The 18,853-nt window shown below is 40.0% G+C and overlaps 1 protein-coding gene and 1 pseudogene across 2 annotated transcripts in view; one reads left to right on the plus strand and one right to left on the minus strand.

Annotated features, from left to right (window-relative positions):
- The window catches only part of ZMYM4 (zinc finger, MYM-type 4), a 195,148-nt gene that overhangs the window by 42,750 nt on the left and 133,545 nt on the right, over positions 1 to 18,853 (plus strand). For both annotated transcript variants that reach the window (XM_006886432.1, XM_006886433.1), the window contains exon 2: positions 15,919 to 15,964. In XM_006886432.1, coding sequence (XP_006886494.1) covers positions 15,919 to 15,964 — 46 coding nt within the window. The remainder of the gene's footprint in view (positions 1 to 15,918; positions 15,965 to 18,853) is intronic.
- LOC102871598 overlaps positions 18,452 to 18,853 on the minus strand; it is a 4,819-nt pseudogene continuing 4,417 nt past the window's right edge.

Consider the following 18,853-nt stretch of genomic DNA (forward strand, 5'->3'; position numbering starts at 1 on the left):
AACCAGTCTACCCCTTGGAGGCAAGGATTCTGATGCTTCGTCTGACATACTTTGGACATGTTGTAAGGAGAGACAGGTCTTTGGAGAGGGACATCATGCTGGCTAGAGTAGAGGGACAGCGCAGGAGGGGAAGACCCTCTATGAGGTGGATTGATTCAGTGACTGGGGTAATCAGGATAGGTGTGTCACAGGCAATGCGATTGGCACTGGATAGAGCAAGGTTTAGGGCTGTTGTAGATAAGGTCGCTATGAGTCGCAAACGACTCGATGGCACAGAACAACAACAACAACAGCAGCAGTGTATTTCTTCAGGTACTGGTCCTTTCTGATAACATGCCTAATGTATATGAGATGAAGTCTCTCCATCTTGCATCTTAGGGAGCACCTTGCCTTCAAATAGATTTGTTATTCTTTTGGCAGCCCATGAAATATTGAGTACTTTTTCCATCACCATAGTTCAAAGACATCAGTAATTCTTTGGTTCCTCCTTGTCCAGGTCTCCATATGGACCAATTGAAAATGTATTGGCTGAGATTAGGTTCAATGTAGCCTTTTTATTTATTTCTAGGTGCAACTTAGTCTTTTTCTTTAAAAAAAACCCAAAAACAACCGCAAAGGGATTGGTTTTCATTCATTTATTAATGAACATTTTCTACCTTGTTCTTTCCCCAGATCTCTTTGTAATGCTTATCCTGGTCCAGGCTGTTAGTTGGTATACACATAGTTTCTGATCTTACCCATTCCAGTGCAGCATTCATTAATCTTTTTGTGCTCTTTCCCCACCCCACATTCATCCTATAATTGTACAGTGGTCTTATGCAGTATTTGTCCTTTTGTGACTAAGATACTTCACTCAGAATACTGTCTTCTAGACTCATCTATATTATGTAGTGTTTTATGAGGTCACTGTTACTCAGTGCTGTGTAATATTCCATTGTGTGAATGTGCCGTAGTCTGTCTATCCATTTAATTGTTGATGCGGCATAAACTACCATCTTTTGACTTTTAGCAGTGTAAGAAGTCTTTCACAGCATGCAGTAATGTCCTTGCCTAATGAAGTACATCTTTTCATTTCTTGACTGTTGCTTCCATGGGTGGTGCTTTTAGATCTGGGTCACATGACATTTTTGACAACTTTTCTCCAACTATCATGCTGTTACTTATTGGACTAGTTTTTATGACCTTCCCCCCCCCCCCCCTTCCCTTTCCTTCCTTTGTTGTATCAGGTAGTAATTTAGGCAGATAGACTTTGCGTGAGAGGTTTTATGTTAAGCTGACCAGCTGTTAGATTTTATTTGTTGTTCCTTTAGATGTAGGTACCCGAGGCTTCATTTTCTTCTTGTGTGATCTTGTTTTTGTTTCCCCTACTGTCTTTGGGGTTCTTTAAGAACTCTTCCTTAGTGAGAGTCTATGTTACGGTTTGCTCTTATTTATAATTCCCTGTTACACTTGTTCTCTACTGTTGTGGGGAGGTGTGGTGTGTGTATGTATGTGTAAATTTTGTGATTCAATATTATGATTACATCTATATTTTAGTGTGTTTTGTCACTTCCTTGTGACTTAAGGGTTTCTTAGTTTTCTTTTTACCCTTCCTTAGGTGATACAGGAAGGTTACAAGAGCCGAAGTTGGAGAAATGCCTTTTGCCCAGGTAGGCTAAGACTGGTTAAAGTCTTTAACTCTAGAGAGTCGTCCTTTGTTATACAAAATATTCTGGGCATATTTAAAAACAGTAGCTTTTTTTGCTTCCTCAGTTAGTCATGACAGAGGGCTTACTGATTATCATTAGAACTTGGTACTGAGTCTGTGGAGAAAAACCCCCACAAAAAGAACTCTGCATGAGACTGAGACCTTTTAGAAATTTCTTATCCTCAGGTTAGTTTATACTAGTTATACTACTCCTTTAGACTTCATGAAGTTATTATTTAAGTATTATTTTTAGTATATTTAAATTAAGTTGGAGAAGCTTTGTATTATCAGTCAGTGCAAACTGAAGGAACAGATGGTCATTTGTTGTTATGCATGTTTTAAGAAAACCAAAGCAATTCAAGAGAAATCAGACCTATAATAGATTTGACAGTTAGGATACTAATGGCTGAAGCTCAGAAAATTTGTGGGGTGACATCAAGTACATCATTCATGAAGAAAATAAGCAGTAATTTAAAAGATAGGAAAGGAAAAAAAACTAAAATTGATGTTAGGAAAAAATTCTGAATCTTGCTCTTGAATGTTGTTACATATTGTTCAACCAACTCTAATGTAAAAGTAGCCGAAGCAAATACAACCAGAAAAACTCAAGACGACTAGGTAAAATATTAAAATGGGCAAAGCCCTGCAGTTAGAAAGTCAAAAGAGCTGAACATGTTGAAAGAATTGAGAAAGAAAATGAAAGCTTTGACTTGGAATGTTGAAAGATTCTGTGGGCAAAAAGAAATTTAATAATGCTGTTGTGTACTGTTCGGTTTTAACAGATCCACAGCTGCCCCTCTAGTGAGTTTTTAGAAGCTGTAAATTACCTAGGAGGAAATTAGAAATCTTTCTCCCACATAGCAGCTGATGGATTAGAATGGTATACCTTTGTGTTGGCAGTGCACTTACTTACCACTAAGCCACCTTAATAGAACTAGAGGCATCTGAACAAGGTGGAAGGAACACACAGGCACTGTACCAAAAGGAACTGTTTTAACATTCAACCTTGTCTATAGTTACCTGATCATAAAATCTCTAGTGTTGAAGGAAGAAGCTTAAGTTGTATTGATAGCATTTACAAAAAAACCCCTAATCTCCAGTAATTGATTTAAGTTGTTATTTTAACAGATACAATGTTGGAAGTACTTACTGTTGGAAGTCAGTAAATTTGGAAAACAATTACCTGGCTAGCCAAGTGAAAGAAATCCTTGTTTATACTCATGCCCCAGAAAGGCAGTCAAACAGAATGCCTAAAAGAAGAGTATCATTAATAGCACATGCTGGGGAAATTTGCGTTATAATTCAAAGATGATTACAACCATGCATTGACAGGGAAAGCTAGAAGGTCATGTACCACAAAAACAGGGCAGCAAAATGGTAACAATAAAGCGATACTTTTCAATAATTAAGGTCTGGTGTTTATTGACTATTTCTGACTTAATGGTGCATGTTGTTGTTGTTATGTGCCGAGTCACTTGCGACTCATAGCAACCCTATGTACAAACAGCCCTAAACCCTGCTCTGTCCTGTGCCAGTTGCACTGTCTCTGACACACCCGGATTACCCTAGTCACTGAATCAATTTACCTCATAGAGGGTATTCCCCTCCTGCGCTGTCCGTCCACCTTCCCAAGAATGATGTCCCTTTCCAAGGACTGGTCCCTCCTTGCAACATGCCCAGAGTATGTCTGACAAAGCCTCAGAATCCTTGCCTCCAAGGAGCAGCCTGGTTTAACCCTCTCTAGGATAAAACTGTTTGTTTTCTTAGCAGTCCATGGTACACGCAATACTCTTCTCCAGCACCACAGCTCAAAGACATCAATTCCCCTTCTATCCTCCCTAGTCATTGTCCAACTCTCTGATGCATAACAAGTGATTACAAAGACCATGGCCTATATCAGACACACCTTAATCTCCAGAGTGACATCATTGCTCTTCAGTACTTTGGAGAGGTCCCTAACATCAGACTTTGCCATGGCAATACGTCTTTTAATTTCCTGGCTGCTGGTGCCAAGAGTGTTGACTGTGGAGCCAAGCAAACTAAAGTTGTGAACAATCTCATTCTCTTCACCATCTATCCTGATGCTGCCAATTGGTCCAGTGGTGAGAATCTTTGACTTCTTGATATTGAGCCTCAAAACAATAATTAATATTAAAAACAGTAATTAACACTGAATGTGAATAGATTTAATTCACTAGTTAAGAGAAAAATACTAACAAAATGGGTAAAGACAGCAAGATCATCAATGTTGTCACAAGAGACACACTTGAGACATGAGGATAAAGATAGACTTAAAACCAAAACATACAAATTGAATAGGTATGGAAAGAAAACACAATCCTGACGTACTCCCTTCTTCATTGTAAACCATATAGTGTGCCCTTGCTCTGTTTGCACAACAGCCTCCAGATCTAGGTATAAGGTTCGCATGAACAAAATTAATTGCTCTGGGAATCCCATTCTTCTCAGGGTTAGCCATCACTTGTTATAGTCCACACAATCAAATGCCTTTGCATAGTTAATAAAGCATAGACATTCCTCTGGTATTCTTTTCTGTCAGCCAGAATCCATCTGACATCAGCAGTGACAACCCTGGTGCCATTGTCTCTTCTAAATACTGCTCGGACTTTTGGCATTTCCCTATCTATGTAGCTGTTTTTGAATGATCTTCAGCAGTATTTTGCTTGCATGTGATATTAATGATATTGTTTGGTAGTTTCCATATTCTGTTGGATCACCTTTCTTGGTAATGGAAACAAATATGAATTTGTTTATTTACCCAGTACCTCACAGTCAGGTCCAGTAGCTGTGAACTATGTGAACAGACTACTGATGTTGTTAGATTCTGTCAAGTACCACGCATAGTGATCCTGTGAACAAAAGATCTGTGTTATTTTGGATTTGATATACTGTTTCTTATGATTTGAAGGACATTTGTTGAGTTTGTAAATACTCACCTTTATTGCCATTTTGGCTTACAGTAGGTAGTTTTCATAGGAATGTTCTACTTTTGGGTAGCAGGAGAAACCTATTAGGGATTAGGATTTCCATTCACATTTTAGGGAGAGATAGATCAGTACATAACCCATTCCCAAATTTTATTTTTTTTAATTAATTTTAATCAAAGTTTACAGAGACTTAGGGTTTCCATTCATTCATTGTTGCACTTTCCTCCCTATCCACCCCTCCTACCAATTCACTCTTCTTGAAAAGTAGAAGAAAAACTCTTTCATCATTATGCAATCCCTCCCCCCAAGTCCACTCAACTGTGCAGCCTTCATTCTGGACTCCTGTCATGACAGTAATACCCAATCATAAATCCCTTTTAAACAGTTCTCTCCCTCATCTGTTTGAATGCAGTATATATTGTTGCTCCCTTCCTTCTCTGTCTTCCCTCAACCCTGATGTCAGTCTCGTTTTACAACAGTGGTCCTATGCAATATTTGTCCTTTTGTGACTGAGATATTTCAGCATAATGTCCTCCAGGTTCACCCATATTGAATATTTCATGAGTTCCTTGTTTTTCAATGCTACATAGTATTCCACTGTGTGAATATACCAGAACTTCTCTATTCGTTTGTTGATGGGTACTTGTGTTGTTTCCAGCTCTTTGTTATTGTGAACAAAGCCACAGTAAACATGAGTGTGCATATATCTGCTTGGGTGGTGGTTATGAATTCTTTAGGGTAAATTCCCAGTAGCGGAATTGTTGGAGCAAATGGTATTTCTATTTGCAACTTTTTGAGAAAGCTCCACACAGCTTCCATAATGGTTGCACCATTTTACACTCCCACCAACTGTTTCTCCACAAACTTGCCAGTGTTTGATCTTTGCTGTTCTGTTAAATTGACTGGGGTGAGATGATATCTCATAGTTTTTATTTGCATTGCTCTTAGAGCTAGGGATTTTGAACATTTCTTCATGTGTTTGTTTACCATCTGAATGTCTTCTTTGGTGAAGTGTGTGTTCATATCCTGTGCCCATTTTTCAGTTGGAGAGGGTGAAGCGAGAATGCTCCTTGGAGTCAAGGATTCTGAAGCTTTGTCTGACATACTTTGGCATGTTGGAAGGAGGGTCTGGTCTTTAGAGAGAGACATGTTTGGGAGAGTGGAGGAGAGCAGGAGAGGATGACCTTCGATGAGATGGATTGATTCTGTGAGTGGAGTGGTGGGCATTAGTTTGGGGTTTATTTTTTTTGGTGAGAAAAATTTATATTTAGAATTCGCCTGCTGGACTCAGTTTAGATGATCCCAAGTTTGTTGGCAACATCCAAAGCATCATAATCAGGAGCAAGTCAAACATAGGCCTTCTTCTCTCCAACAGGCCTAATCAAAGTGTTGACCTTTGCCACATCATTTTCATAGAGCTTCTTTACAGCTTGTTTAATTTGGTGCTTGTTGACCTTGACATCCACAATGAACACAAGTGTGTTGTTATATTCTATCTTCTTCATAGCTCAGTGGTCAGGGGAGATTCGATGATGGCATAGTGAGTGGTCAAGCTTGTTTCTCCTGGCGGCATTCTTCCAGGGGTATTTGGGCTGCCTTTGGTGTCTCAGCATCGTATGCTGCTGGAAGGTGGGTGATGTGCAGATCTTTTTTTTTTTTTTTGGCTGTGGATTCCCTTCAGGACTGCCTTCTTGGCCTTTAATGCTTTTGCGTTGGCTTCAGTTTTGGGATGGGCAGGATCTTCCTTCACTTTTGGTGCCATCTTCTTAGAAAGGGGGAATGAGGGTGTTTGAGACCATGAGGTTGGCACAGGATAGAATGGCGTTTAGGGCTCTTGTACATTGGGTCACTATGAGTCGCAAGCGACTTGATAGCACATAATAACAATAATTATGATGGGAAAGTCTGCTGTTAGAGACCTCTCCAAAGTACTGAAGAGCAGTGGTGTCACTCTAGAGACTGTGGTGCATCTGATACAGGCCATGGTCTTTGCAATCACTTGTTATACATCAGAGAGTTGGACAATGACTAGGGAGGATAGGAGAATTGATGCCTTTGAGCTGTGGTGCTGGAGAAGAGTATTGAGGGTACCATGGACTGCCAAGAAAACATCAGATTCATCCTGGAGAGGGGTAAACTGGGCTGTTCCAAGGAGGCAAGGATTCTGGGACTTTGTTTGACATACTTTCAATCTGTTGTAAGAAGGGACTGGTCCATTTCTCCAGGTCTCTTGTTGTTTCTTGTAGTAATATTTCGTAATTTTCTTTGAATAGATCCTTTGTGCTTTTGGTTAGGTTTACTCCCAAGTATTTCATCTTGTGATTATATATTGTGAAGGGTATTGTTTTTCTTAGCTCCAGCACTCTTTCTCTTTGTCACTGTAGAGAAATCCAATTGATTTTTGTATGTTGATCCTGTGTTGTGCCACTTTGCTGAATTGGTCAACTATGTCCAGTAGTTTTCTTGCTGAGTCTTTAGGGTTTTCTAAGTATACTATCATCTTCATATATTTCTTTCTCTTAATAGCTATCACTAAGACTTCCAATCCAATATTGAATAAGAGAGGTGATAGTGGGCATCCTCACCTAGTTACTGTACTGAAAGGGAATGCCTTTAATCTCTCTATTTGAGAACAATGTTGGCTCTAGGGTTTGCTTATATACTTTTTATTATGTTGAAGATATTTCCTCTAATCCTATTCTGTCCAGGGTTTTAATTAGGAAAAGGTGTTGGATTTTGTCAAAGGCCTATTTTGCATCAATTGATAGGATCATGCAATTTTTGTTCTTTGCTTTGTTAATATGAATTACATTGATTGTTTTTCTTATGTGGAACCATCCTTGCATGCCTGTTATGAATACCACTTGATCTTGGTGAATTATTTTTTTTATACATCATTGGATTCTGTTGGCCAGGATTTTATTCAGGATTTTTGCATCTATGTTCATGAGAGGTATTGGCCTATATAGTTTTCTATTTTGGTGGTGTCTTTACTTGGCTGGTATCAAGGATATATTTGCTTCATAAAATGAGTCTGGGAGAATTCCATCTTTTTATATTTTCTGATATGGTTTATATAGAATCGGTGACAGTTCTTCTCTGAATGTTTGATAAAATTTACTTTTAAAATCATCTGGTCTAGGACTTTTCTGGGCTGAACATTGTTTTATTACGGTACACACAATTTCTTTTGTAGTTGTTCTGTTCAGGTGTTCAATTTCAGTTAGTGTCTATTTAGGCAGGTTGTAAATTTCTATGTATTTGTCAGTTTCCTCTAGGGTTTCATATTTGTTTGAGTATAGTTTTTCATAATATTCGAATGTTAGCCTTTTTATTTTAGTTGGTTCTCTTGTGATGTTGCCCCTTTCATCTCTTATTTAGATTATTTTGTGTCTTTTCCTTTATTAGTTTTTCTAGTGGTTTGTCAGTTTTGTTGACCTTTTTAATGAACCAAGTCTTAGTTTTGTTGATGGCTTCAATTATTTGTTGGTTTTCTTTTTCATTTATTTCTGCTCTAATTTTTATAATTTCAGGTTTTTTAGAGGGTATCAGGTTTTCTTGTTTTTCGTTTTCTATTTGTGGAAAATGTTGGTTTAGACAGTAAATGGTCATTTTTCCTGCCGTTTGATGTGTTTGCTTATTGCTATAAGTTGACCTTTGATTACTGCTTTTGCTGTTTCACAGAGGTTTTTATGAGTGGTGTTTTCATTGTCATTTGTTTCAAGAAACTTTTTAATTTCTTTTTTTTTTTTTTAGTACCCAGTCATTTTCAAGAAAGGTGTTGTTCAGCTTCCAAATGTATGTTTTTTTCTCCTTTATACTCTTGTTATTAATTTCTAATTTTGTGGCCTTGTGGTCTGAGAAGATGCTTTGAATTATTTTATGTTTTTTAATTTATTGATGCCTTGTAGCCTAAAATGTGATCTATTCTGGAGAATGTTCTATGCACTTTGGAAAAGGTGTACTGTGCTTTTTTAAGGTGTATTACCCTGTAAATATCTATGAGATCAAGTTGGTTTATTGTTTTTTGTGGGTTTTTTTTTTATTACACTTTAAGGTGTACACTTTTATTCTGCTGGTCTCAAGTTAGCGTACAGGTAAAGCCCTGTTTGCCTCCACATCTTAGCCACCCCAGTTAGATCAAAAGCCTTCATATTTCTAGAGTTGAGGGAAGGGCAAGGGCCCCAAAAAAGTAGGGCCTCTGATGGTGGAGTATTGAAAACTAAAACTTGAGAACAAGTATTAAGGTGGAAAATTTTTTTACACCCCCCCTCAAAAAAAAAAATTGGGTTCCGTATAATTTACACAAAATTAATGCTCCCTGCCACCCCTGTTGTGTGTGGACCCAGGAGGGGGACGGGGCTCTTTAGCTTAGGGGAAGGGAGAGGGTTTTGGAAAGGCAGGAGTTTCTAGTCACATCGCCATGTAGCAATTATTTGGAATGAATATTTAAAAAAAGAACAATGTACAATCAAAGTCCTAGGCACATTGCAAAACTGAATGGATTCATTCTCACTCCACACCATTTGCTGTCACAGTGTGGGTAAGTAACCTCATTGCTGGAATCTGTCACAGTGCTGGTGGTCTGGCCAGAGGCATACAGGAACAGCACAGCCTGGATGGCAGCGTATATCGCAGGGATGTTGAAAGTCTCAAACATGAATTTTGGTCATCTTCTCCCAGTTAGCCTTGGGTTTCAGGGGCCCCCTCCGTCAGCAGCACAGGGTGCACTTCAGGGGCCATACACAGGTCGTTGTAGGAAGGTGTGGTGCCAGATCTTTTCCATGTCATCCAATTTGGTGACAATGCTGTGCTTAATGGGGTACTTGAGAGTCAGGATGCCTCTCTTGGTCTGGACTTCATCACCCATGTAGGAGTTCTTCTGGCCCATGCCCACCATCAGGCCCTGGTGCTGAGGGCGCCCCACAATGGAGGGGAAGATGGCCTGGGGCTCACTGTTGCTTGTGAAGCTGGCCTAGCACATGCTGGAGTAGTTGTCAACCACAAGCGCAGCGATGTGATCATCCATGGTTAGCTGGAGGTGGCAAGTGTGAACTGGCATTGACTGTGCAGTGGAGCCTGTGCTCCAGAATGGACGAGGTCTTGGCTCTGTATGTTTTAATTATTTAGCATCTTTGTTGAGTTTCTTTCTGGAAAGAAACTTTTCTTGAGAGTGGTGTATTGAAGTCTCCAAGTACTATGGTAGTGGTATCTATTTCCTTTTTCAGTTTTGTTAATGTTTGTTTTACATATTTTGCAGGTCTTTCATTTGATGCATAAATATTTATTATTATGTCCTCATGTTCTATTGACCCTTGAAGCATTATGTAGTGACCGTCCTTGTCCTTTGTGATGGTTTTTGCACTAACATTTATTTTATCAGAGATTAATATCAGTACTACTGCTTTTTTCTGGTTGCCATTTGCTTGATATATTTTCCCCACCCTTTTATTTTTAGTCTATCTTTATTTTTCTTGTGTGTCTCTTGTAGACAGAATATTGATGGATTTTAATTTTTTTTATCTAATCTGGTACTCTTTTCCTCTTCAGTGGTGCATTTAAACCATTTACATTCAGTGTGATTATTGAGAGGCAAGGTTTTATTGCTGTAAATTTGTTGACTTCTTTTTGATGTTGTTGCTAATTACTTTGGTTCATCCTGCTTTCTGTGGCACCTCTTTAAGAAGGATGTCTCTCGGTGTTTCCTGCAACTCTGGTCTTGTTTTTACAAACTCCCTTAGGTTCTGCTTTTCTGGGAATATCTTGATCTCTCCTTCATATTTGATGGACAGTTTTGCTGGGTATAGTATTTTTGGTTGACAGTTGTGTTCTTTGAGTGTTCAATATATGTCATTCAGCTGTCTTTTCGCTTGTATGGTTTCTTCTGAGAAATCAGCATTTAATCTTATGTGCTCTCCGGTTACTCTTTGTTTCTCCCTCGCTGCTTTCCGAATTCTGTCCTTATCTTTGGTTCTGGCAAATTTGACCATGATAAGCTTTGGTGTTTTTCTTTTGGGATCTGTTTTGTATGGTGTTTGCTCAGCTTCTTGAATATATATTCTCTCATTCTTCATTATACCTGGGAAGTTTTCTTCTAGTAATTCTTCCGCAACTTTTTCGGTACCTCTACTTCTTCCTGTTCTGGGATTCCGATGATGCACATGTTACTTCTCTTCATGGTGTCCCACATTATTCTTTGGTGTTCTTTTTCCTTCCTTTTTGATTCTGCTTTTTGCTTTTGCAGATCAGTGGTGACAATTCTGTCTTCTATTTCACTGGTTCTGTGTTCCATCTGTTCAACTCTGTTCATGTGTCCCTCCATCATGTTGACAGCATCTGAAACGTTGGATCTCATATTTTGGATCATGGTTTCTTGTTTTTCCAGTGCCTTTAATGCATAGTTTGTTTTATCTGCATTGTTTTGGATTGTTTTTTTAAACCCCTCCTGGTTTTTGCTTTCAGTGTCCTGTAATTCTTCAAGGTCTTTCACCCTTTGAAAATATTCAGTGATCTTTCAAATTTTATGTCAGCACACCCATGTTTATTGCAGCTTTGTTTACAATAGCAAAGAGTTGGAAGCAACCTAAGTACCCATCAACAAATGAATGGATAGAGAAGCTGTGGTATAGTCACACAATGGAATACTATGCTGCCTTGAAAAACAAGGAGTTCATGCAATATTATTCAAAATGGGTGACTCTAGAGAACATTATGCTGAGTGAAGTATCTCAGTCACAAAGGGACAAATACTGCATGGTGCCACTGTTGTAGAATGGGTCTGACATCAGGGTTGGGGTAAGACTGAGAAAAAACTGGATAAATTACGTATACTGTATTGAAACAGATGAGGGAAAGAACAGATTAGAGGTGATATATGATTGAGTATTATGGTTAGCACAGGAGTCCAGAATTAAGGTTGCATAGAGAAGTGTACTCGGTGCAGGGGAAGGGGGAGGAGAAGGGATCTGGGAATTATATACCAATGAAGGAATCTTTTTTTCTTTTTCTTTTCAAAGAGAGGAGCCAACTGGTGGGGAGGGGTGGGCAGGGAGAAAAGTGTGGCAGTGAATGAATGAAAATCCAAAATCTCTGTAAATATTTATTAAAATTAATTAAAAATAAAACACAAAATTTATGTCACAAAGTTCCATGAGACTTTCTGGTTTCAGGAAATCTATTGATACTCTGTCATTTTTCAGGGGTAATATTGTGCTTTGGGCTTGTATAGGAAGTGAGGTAACCTGCTTCATTTGTGACATTGCTATGGTAATAAGAGTTTTTCGTGCCTGAGGCGATAGCTGCTTCTTGATCTGATATCACTGCTCCTGAAGAAGGTTGGGCAGACATGCATGCAGATGCACATAGGGTGGGTGCATACGAGAACTGGTGCAAGGGATGGGGGGGCATGCTGCAAACCCACACTGGGGGCAGGGACATGCGTGTGCAGGGGAGACCTGAATGGAAAACCACTATGGCACCGCAGTCAAGCTCCAGCTGTTTCACTCTCTCCTGCTTAAAGTGAAGTTGGTCCAACAATCAGCAGTGTTCCCCCCTCAGTAACTCACTCAAATTCCTACTGTCTTACTTGCTCCTGGCAGGTGAGTCCCGACACAACACACTGCTTACCACAGAGGCTCGCTCTTCCCCACTGAGGCTCGTTCTTCCCCACTGAGGCTCCCAAACTAATTCTTTTCTTAGTAGTTTTCACTTAAATTCCATCTTTCCTTCATGTGTTCCACTAATTGCATGCTCACCACTCTCATTTTATTGCTTTTATAAAGGCATTTGAGGTTGTGGCTCCTAACAAAGTGTAGACATATTGGGGGGAAAAAAATCCCAGGAAACTTAATTGTGCTCATGGCAAACCTATACAGAGTTCAAGAAGCATTTTTCAGAACAGAACAGAACAATGTAACATTACATAGAATATATACATAAGCTTAAAAAAATTGAGAGCAGAATTTCTTTTATTAAAAAAATTATTTGAGTTAAAGTTTACAAAACGTACTGAGTTTTCATTTAATCATGCATAGACTCTTTATTATAGAACAGTCAAAATTGATTATTGTTATTAATTACAGTGTATACTTAAATGCTTATTGTATATTCTTTCCTATCACCTTGCTTATTCTTTTATTAATTTTCACTTCCTTCTCCTTTCTTTATCCAAGATTGATTCTGTATATAAACTCTTCCTTTGCTTTTTATTTTAGTGTTCCAGTATTATCTTTATTTTACAGACTTAATGTAGCACATTTTCTTTAGGAATTCCTCTATTGGTGGATATTTGGATTGTTTTCACCTCTCCCCTCAAGGTATGTTATCCTTACCAGTCCAGTAAGAACTGGTCTTTCCTGGCAACATGGCCAAAGTGTATGAGAAAGAGCTTCAAAATGTTTGCCTCCAAGGAGCAACCTGGTTTTACCCTTCTCTCCAGAACAGACCTGTTTGTTCTCTTGACAGTCCATGGTATGTTCAGTATTCTTCTCTAACATCACGACTCAAAGGCATTGATGCTTGTTCTCCCATTTTTGTCATTGTCCAGCTCTCTGACGTGTAACAAGTAATTGCAAAGACCATGACCTGGATCAGATGCATGTTAGCCTCCAGACTAATGTTACTGCTATGTTGTCAGTCTAGAGGCTAAAAGAGTCCAGCTCACAGTCTCATTTTGGAATTCTCAATTATCAGGGTGATGATCTTCTGCAGAGTGACTGGATCTGACCAAACTTTCAGTTATTATGCTCACACTGTCCACCCTGCTTACCTTTGAGTTAGAACCAACCCATAGCTGACCCTTTCAGGGGTGTTCAGAGGCACAGAAGGATATTGCCCATCCTTCTCCCGCAGAGCACCTTGTGGGTTAGAATTGCGTGCCTTCGGGGTTACAATACAGTTTGTGCCTGATAATATTATATATTGTGACCTGGGGATGACTATGCAAAAACAATGATGTCTTTAAGATTCGTGATAGAGCAGCTTAGTGTATTTAATTCCTGCATAGAGTTGAGTGAGTTTATTTATTTTATTTATTTATTTTTATCCTCACTGTGTCTGTTTCAAAGATCTGGAATTACCTCAGACTGGATTTTCCTTTTGTCTTCGGCTTGGGCATACTTGATATGAACCACCCTGATAACATGGTTCATTTTCTTTTTAAAGAGTTGTAGATATCTAGCTTTAGCCTGGAAGAAGTACTTTGACATAATTCTTTTTGAGTTCTGTTATATCTAGTACACAAGTGTTAGTTATATATTATTATTTTGGTAGGCATTATTACTGTAAATATGTGTGATTCTATATTTTTGTGATGTAAAAGTGATTTAAACTCTAAGTAATTTTTTATAACCAAATTAGATGCTGTTGTTGTTATGTGCCGGTGAGTCTCTTGCGACTCATAGTGACCCTATGTACAACAGCCCTAAACCTTGCTCTGTCCTGTGCCAGTTGCATTGTTTCTGACACACCCATCCCGATTACCCCAGTCACTGAATCAATCCACCTCATAGAGGGTCTTCCCCTCCTTTGCTGGTCCTCCACCCTCCCAAGCATGATGTCCCTCTCAAAGGACCGGTCTCTTCTTACAACAGGTCGAAAGTATGTCAGACAAAGCCCCAGAATCCTTGCCTCCTTGGAGCAGCCCAGTTTACCCTCTACAGGATGAGACTCCAAGTTTTCGTGGCAGTCCATGGTACCCTCAATACTCTTCTCCATCATCACAGCTCAAAGGCATCAATTCTCCTTCTATCTTCCCTAGTTATTGTCCAGCTCTCTGATGCATAACAAGTGATTGCAAAGACCATGGCCTGTATCAGATGCACCTTAGTCTCCAGAAGGACACAATTGCTCTTCAGTACTTTGGAGCAGTCCCTAACAGCAGACTTTGCCATGGCAATACGTCTTTTAATTTCCTGGCTGCTGGTGCCAAGAGTGTTCTTTGTGGAGCCAGGCAGACTAAAGTTGTTAACAATCTCGGTCTCTTCACCATCCATCCTGATGCTGCCAATTGATTCAGTGGTAAGAATTTTTGTCTTCTTTGATATTGAGCCTCAATCCATATTGAAGGCTGCAGGCCTTGACCTGTGCAGCAAGCACTTCTGGTCCTCTTCAGTTTCAACAAACAGAGTTGTGTCATCTACATAACGCAGACTGTTGATAGATCTTCAACCAATCCTGACACCACACTTCTCCTCATAGAGCCTAGCCTCTAGGATAATCAGTTCTGCATTTAGGTTGAAAGGGATGGAGATAGGACACATCCCTGTTGCACACCCTTCCCAATTTTGAACCATGCTGTTTCCTTGATCTCTTCTGCTGACTGCCTCCTGGTGCAAGTATAGGTTTCTCATTAGCACGATCAAGTGTTCTGGGATTCCCCTTCTTCTCAGAATCAGCCACAGTTTGTTATGATCCACACAGTCAAACACCTTTGCATAATCAATGAAACACAGATAGACATTCTTCTGGTATTCCCTGCTTTCAGCTAAGATCCATCTAACATCAGCTACAATATCCCTAGTACCACAACCCCTTCTAAACCCAGCCTGGACTTCTGGCAGTTCTCTGCTGATGTGCTGTTCCAGTCATTTTTGGATAATCTTCAGTAGAATCTTGCTTGCATGTGAAATCAGTGATATTGTTCTATAGTTTCCACACTCAGTTGGGTCACCCTTCTTTGGAGAGGGAACAGATATAGATCTCTTCTAGTCGGTTGGCCAAGTGATTGTTTTCCAGATTTCTTGGCACAGCGCACATCCAGGGTCAGCATCCATTAGCTGAAATATGTCAATTGGTATACCGTTTCTTCCTGGGGCCTTATTTTTTGCTGTTTCCTTTAAAGCAGCTTGAACTTATTCCTTCATCACCGTAGGCTCTTGCTCGTATGTTTTGGTTTTAATTTGAGCTTTTGGCCCAGGACCATATCTTCTTTTTTAAAATTTATTTTACTCTATTTGGTAGTGTTATTCTGATTTCATTGTTGTGTATTTGCATATTTTTGGTTGAAAATTATAGTTACTGGTGATTAGAGAGATAACAAAAGTGTGATGTTGGTGTGTTGTGTCAAACTGTAACTAACTCATAGCTTCGTCATATTTTAAGAGACTGATAAATGCACAGGAGGGTACTGTCCATCTTTATCCTTAGAAGCAGGTGATGGTTTAGCATTTGCTGGTTACCTGCCTTGGGGTTGGTCGTGTTAACTCCTTGAGGCTACTTGAACATCCTTAAAAAAATACAGATATGTAATAATAATGTTACTCTTTTCTGTCTTTTTTTTTCCAGTTTGAACAGAAATCTGGTGCAGTTTTTGATGAAATTGTGGAGAACTGTAAGTACTATTTTGAGAAATAATTTCTTTAGATAGATGATAAATACAAATCTAGAGTATGCATTTAAAGTATTACAGTGCTTATTGAGGGCTGATTTTTGTTATGATTCAGTTTTATTTTGTACAGATATTACCATATCCTGGCAGTATTTTCTACAATTTACTGTAAATTTAGAAATATTGCTCTGTTTTTTTAGTGACAGTTTTTTTCACAGATAATATGTTAAAATATAGCCATACTGTGTGTCTCTGTGAATCATGACAGAGATCATGCTTTTATTATCAGCTAATACAATTTCTGTTTACAGGGTCTCTTAGTTTTCCTCGAAAGCCTTCCTATTTTACATAATTTTCTTAAAATACTTTGTGACTGTTGAAAAATTGATTTCATAAAGTACTTGTTAATTTGTGATTATAAAAGTAATATATTTGGGGAGCTCTGGTGGCCTAGGGGCAAGAAGCTGCACTGCAATCCCAGAGATATGTGGTTTGAATCCACCAGGTGCTCTGCCAGAAAAGGAGGGGCATTCTCCTGTACCTGTCGGATCTGATTGGATGGTACAGACACACACAAAATAATAAAATAAAATAAAAAAAAAAGAGAGATTCAGATTCTCTTGTTTGAAAAAAAGTAATATATTCAGCTTTATAGTTCAGAAAGGAATAAAATAAAAAATGAAAGTCTTTGTTACTAACATTCTCCAAAGATAACTGATTTTAAATATTTGATAAATATCTTTCCTGACTTTTTTTATGAATGTATGTTCACTCATCTGTGTAGATAGCTCTGTCATTGAATGTAGGCTTACTGTGCTATTTTTAATGATGGTTAATTGTATAGCTGTACTGTAACCAACTTTTTTAAAAAAAATATTTATCTGTTGGGGTGGGTTTTTTTTTATTTTTAATGAAAGTTTACAGAGACTTTGGATTTCCATTCATTCATTGTTGCACTTTTCTCCCTCCCCTTCCCCCTTTGCTCTTCTCTTTGAAAAGTAAAATTCTTTCATTGTTATAAAATCCCTCCTCCCAAGTCCACTGCACCACTATGCAGCATTCATTTTTGAACTATCATGACAATAATACCTAATCATATATTCCTTTTAAATAGTTCCCTCATCTAACTAATTTCAATGCAGTATACATAATTTATCCCATCTTTCTCAGTTTCCCCCGAACCCCGATGTCAGTCCTGTTTTATAACAGTGGCACTATGTAGTATTTGCTCTTTTGTGACTGAGGTATTCCACTCAGCATATTGTCCTCCAGGTTCATTTTCTTTTTATTTTTTTTTTTTAATTTATTTTTTTTAGTTTTACTATTTTGTGTGTGTGTACCATCAAATCGGATCTGACCGGTACAGGAAGAGATTGCCCCTCCTTCTCCAGCAGAGCATCTGGTGGATTCAAACCTCTTACATCTGGGATTACAGTGCAACTTCTTGCCACTAGGCCACCAGAGTTCTCCTGGGTCACCCATTTTGTATACTAGTTCATGAGTTCCTTGTTTTGTTTTGATAGTCAAATACATTTACTCTACAAAGAAATAAAAATAATCAGGAGAGAACTGGAGAGAGTCCACAGCAGCCAGGGGTAGTGTCACGTCAGATAAGTGTCTCTCCTTAAGGAGAAACCAGGGGGAGGTTCTTTCTGTAATCCCAAAAAAGGATCCATCTCTATAATGGATGGGAGGCCTCAGGGGCAAGCCCCTGAGGCCAGCTAAGCTGCTCAGGACCCTTCACCAGACACCTGAGCTATCCTGCAGCTGTGGGACAGACCAGGGGGCTTAGAGCAGGAGGTAGAGTTGAGCACCAGTGTGACTACAGGCTTGGGGGGTGGGGTGGTGGTGGGGATAGGGCATGGGCTGCCTGGGTCCTGGGCGCAGTAGCCCTCAGTGCTGACTTGTCCATGACCCTGCAGTACAACAACATGGAGAGGAGTGGTCACAGCACGCCAGAGTTAGCGTGGAGTGGCAGCTCCAGAGAGTCCCATCGGCCTGTGGTCCCAGGGCCACTGTTACTTGTACAGAGCAGTCATTCCTCCCAGAGACTGTGAGCTGGTGCAGGGGTTCCAGGCCCCTCTCATTGCAGGGCTGGTGGTGGTAGGTGAGCACACGGCATTGTCTACACTCAGACACTCTCTGGCACTTCCCTGGGGTCTGCATACTGGATGTAGCGAGCAGAGGCTTCTTCTCCTCCCTGTCTCTTTCACTGGGTTTGTTCAGGCGCAGGTGCCTGCAATGTCAGGTGGCACAAAACCAGACTCCAGTTCTTTCCTTAGCCCTGTCTTCTCACCCAGCATGCCCCCACAGCTGCCACACCTGGGCAGCCTCATGACCCTTAAAAATGTACAGAAAAGAGGCCCCATATTTTCACTAAATGAGAGCAGAGCATACAGTACTGTGGCCTGAGGCGGCACTGACCACGGCCAGCATGGGTGGACTGGCAGGGCAACATGAGCACACCCAGCATCCTCTCCATCTTGCCCGCTATGAGATCTTGCAGTTGCTGTGGGAGCAGTTCGGGGGGGCCAGTTGGGGGGGGGGACAACGACTCTGGGGTGGCCAGATGGAGCGACAGTGCTTGAGGCTGTTGCCCTTGCTGGCTGTGCCCCTGCCCCCACCAGCCAGTGAGTACAAGCGGCCATACGTCATGACTGAGTTCATGCCGTTGGCCGTGGAGAAGGACATGAGGTGGCTCTTGATAGTGACTGGCAGTGGGAGCTTGTCAGTGAGGTAGACAAGCGTGCAAGACACAGTGGCTCAGCAGCAGAGGTCCTGCAAGCTCAACACGTGGTTGGGCCTCCCGATCTTCTCCATGCCGTGACGCATGAACGATTCTTGACAGCTCCTTGAAGGATTCAGTCACATTGAAGTTGCACAGCTGACCTC

Source organism: Elephantulus edwardii, unplaced genomic scaffold, assembly GCF_000299155.1.
Source record: "Elephantulus edwardii isolate Elephantulus edwardi_28Jun2011 unplaced genomic scaffold, EleEdw1.0 scaffold00049, whole genome shotgun sequence".
NCBI classification, from domain to species: Eukaryota; Metazoa; Chordata; class Mammalia; order Macroscelidea; family Macroscelididae; genus Elephantulus; species Elephantulus edwardii.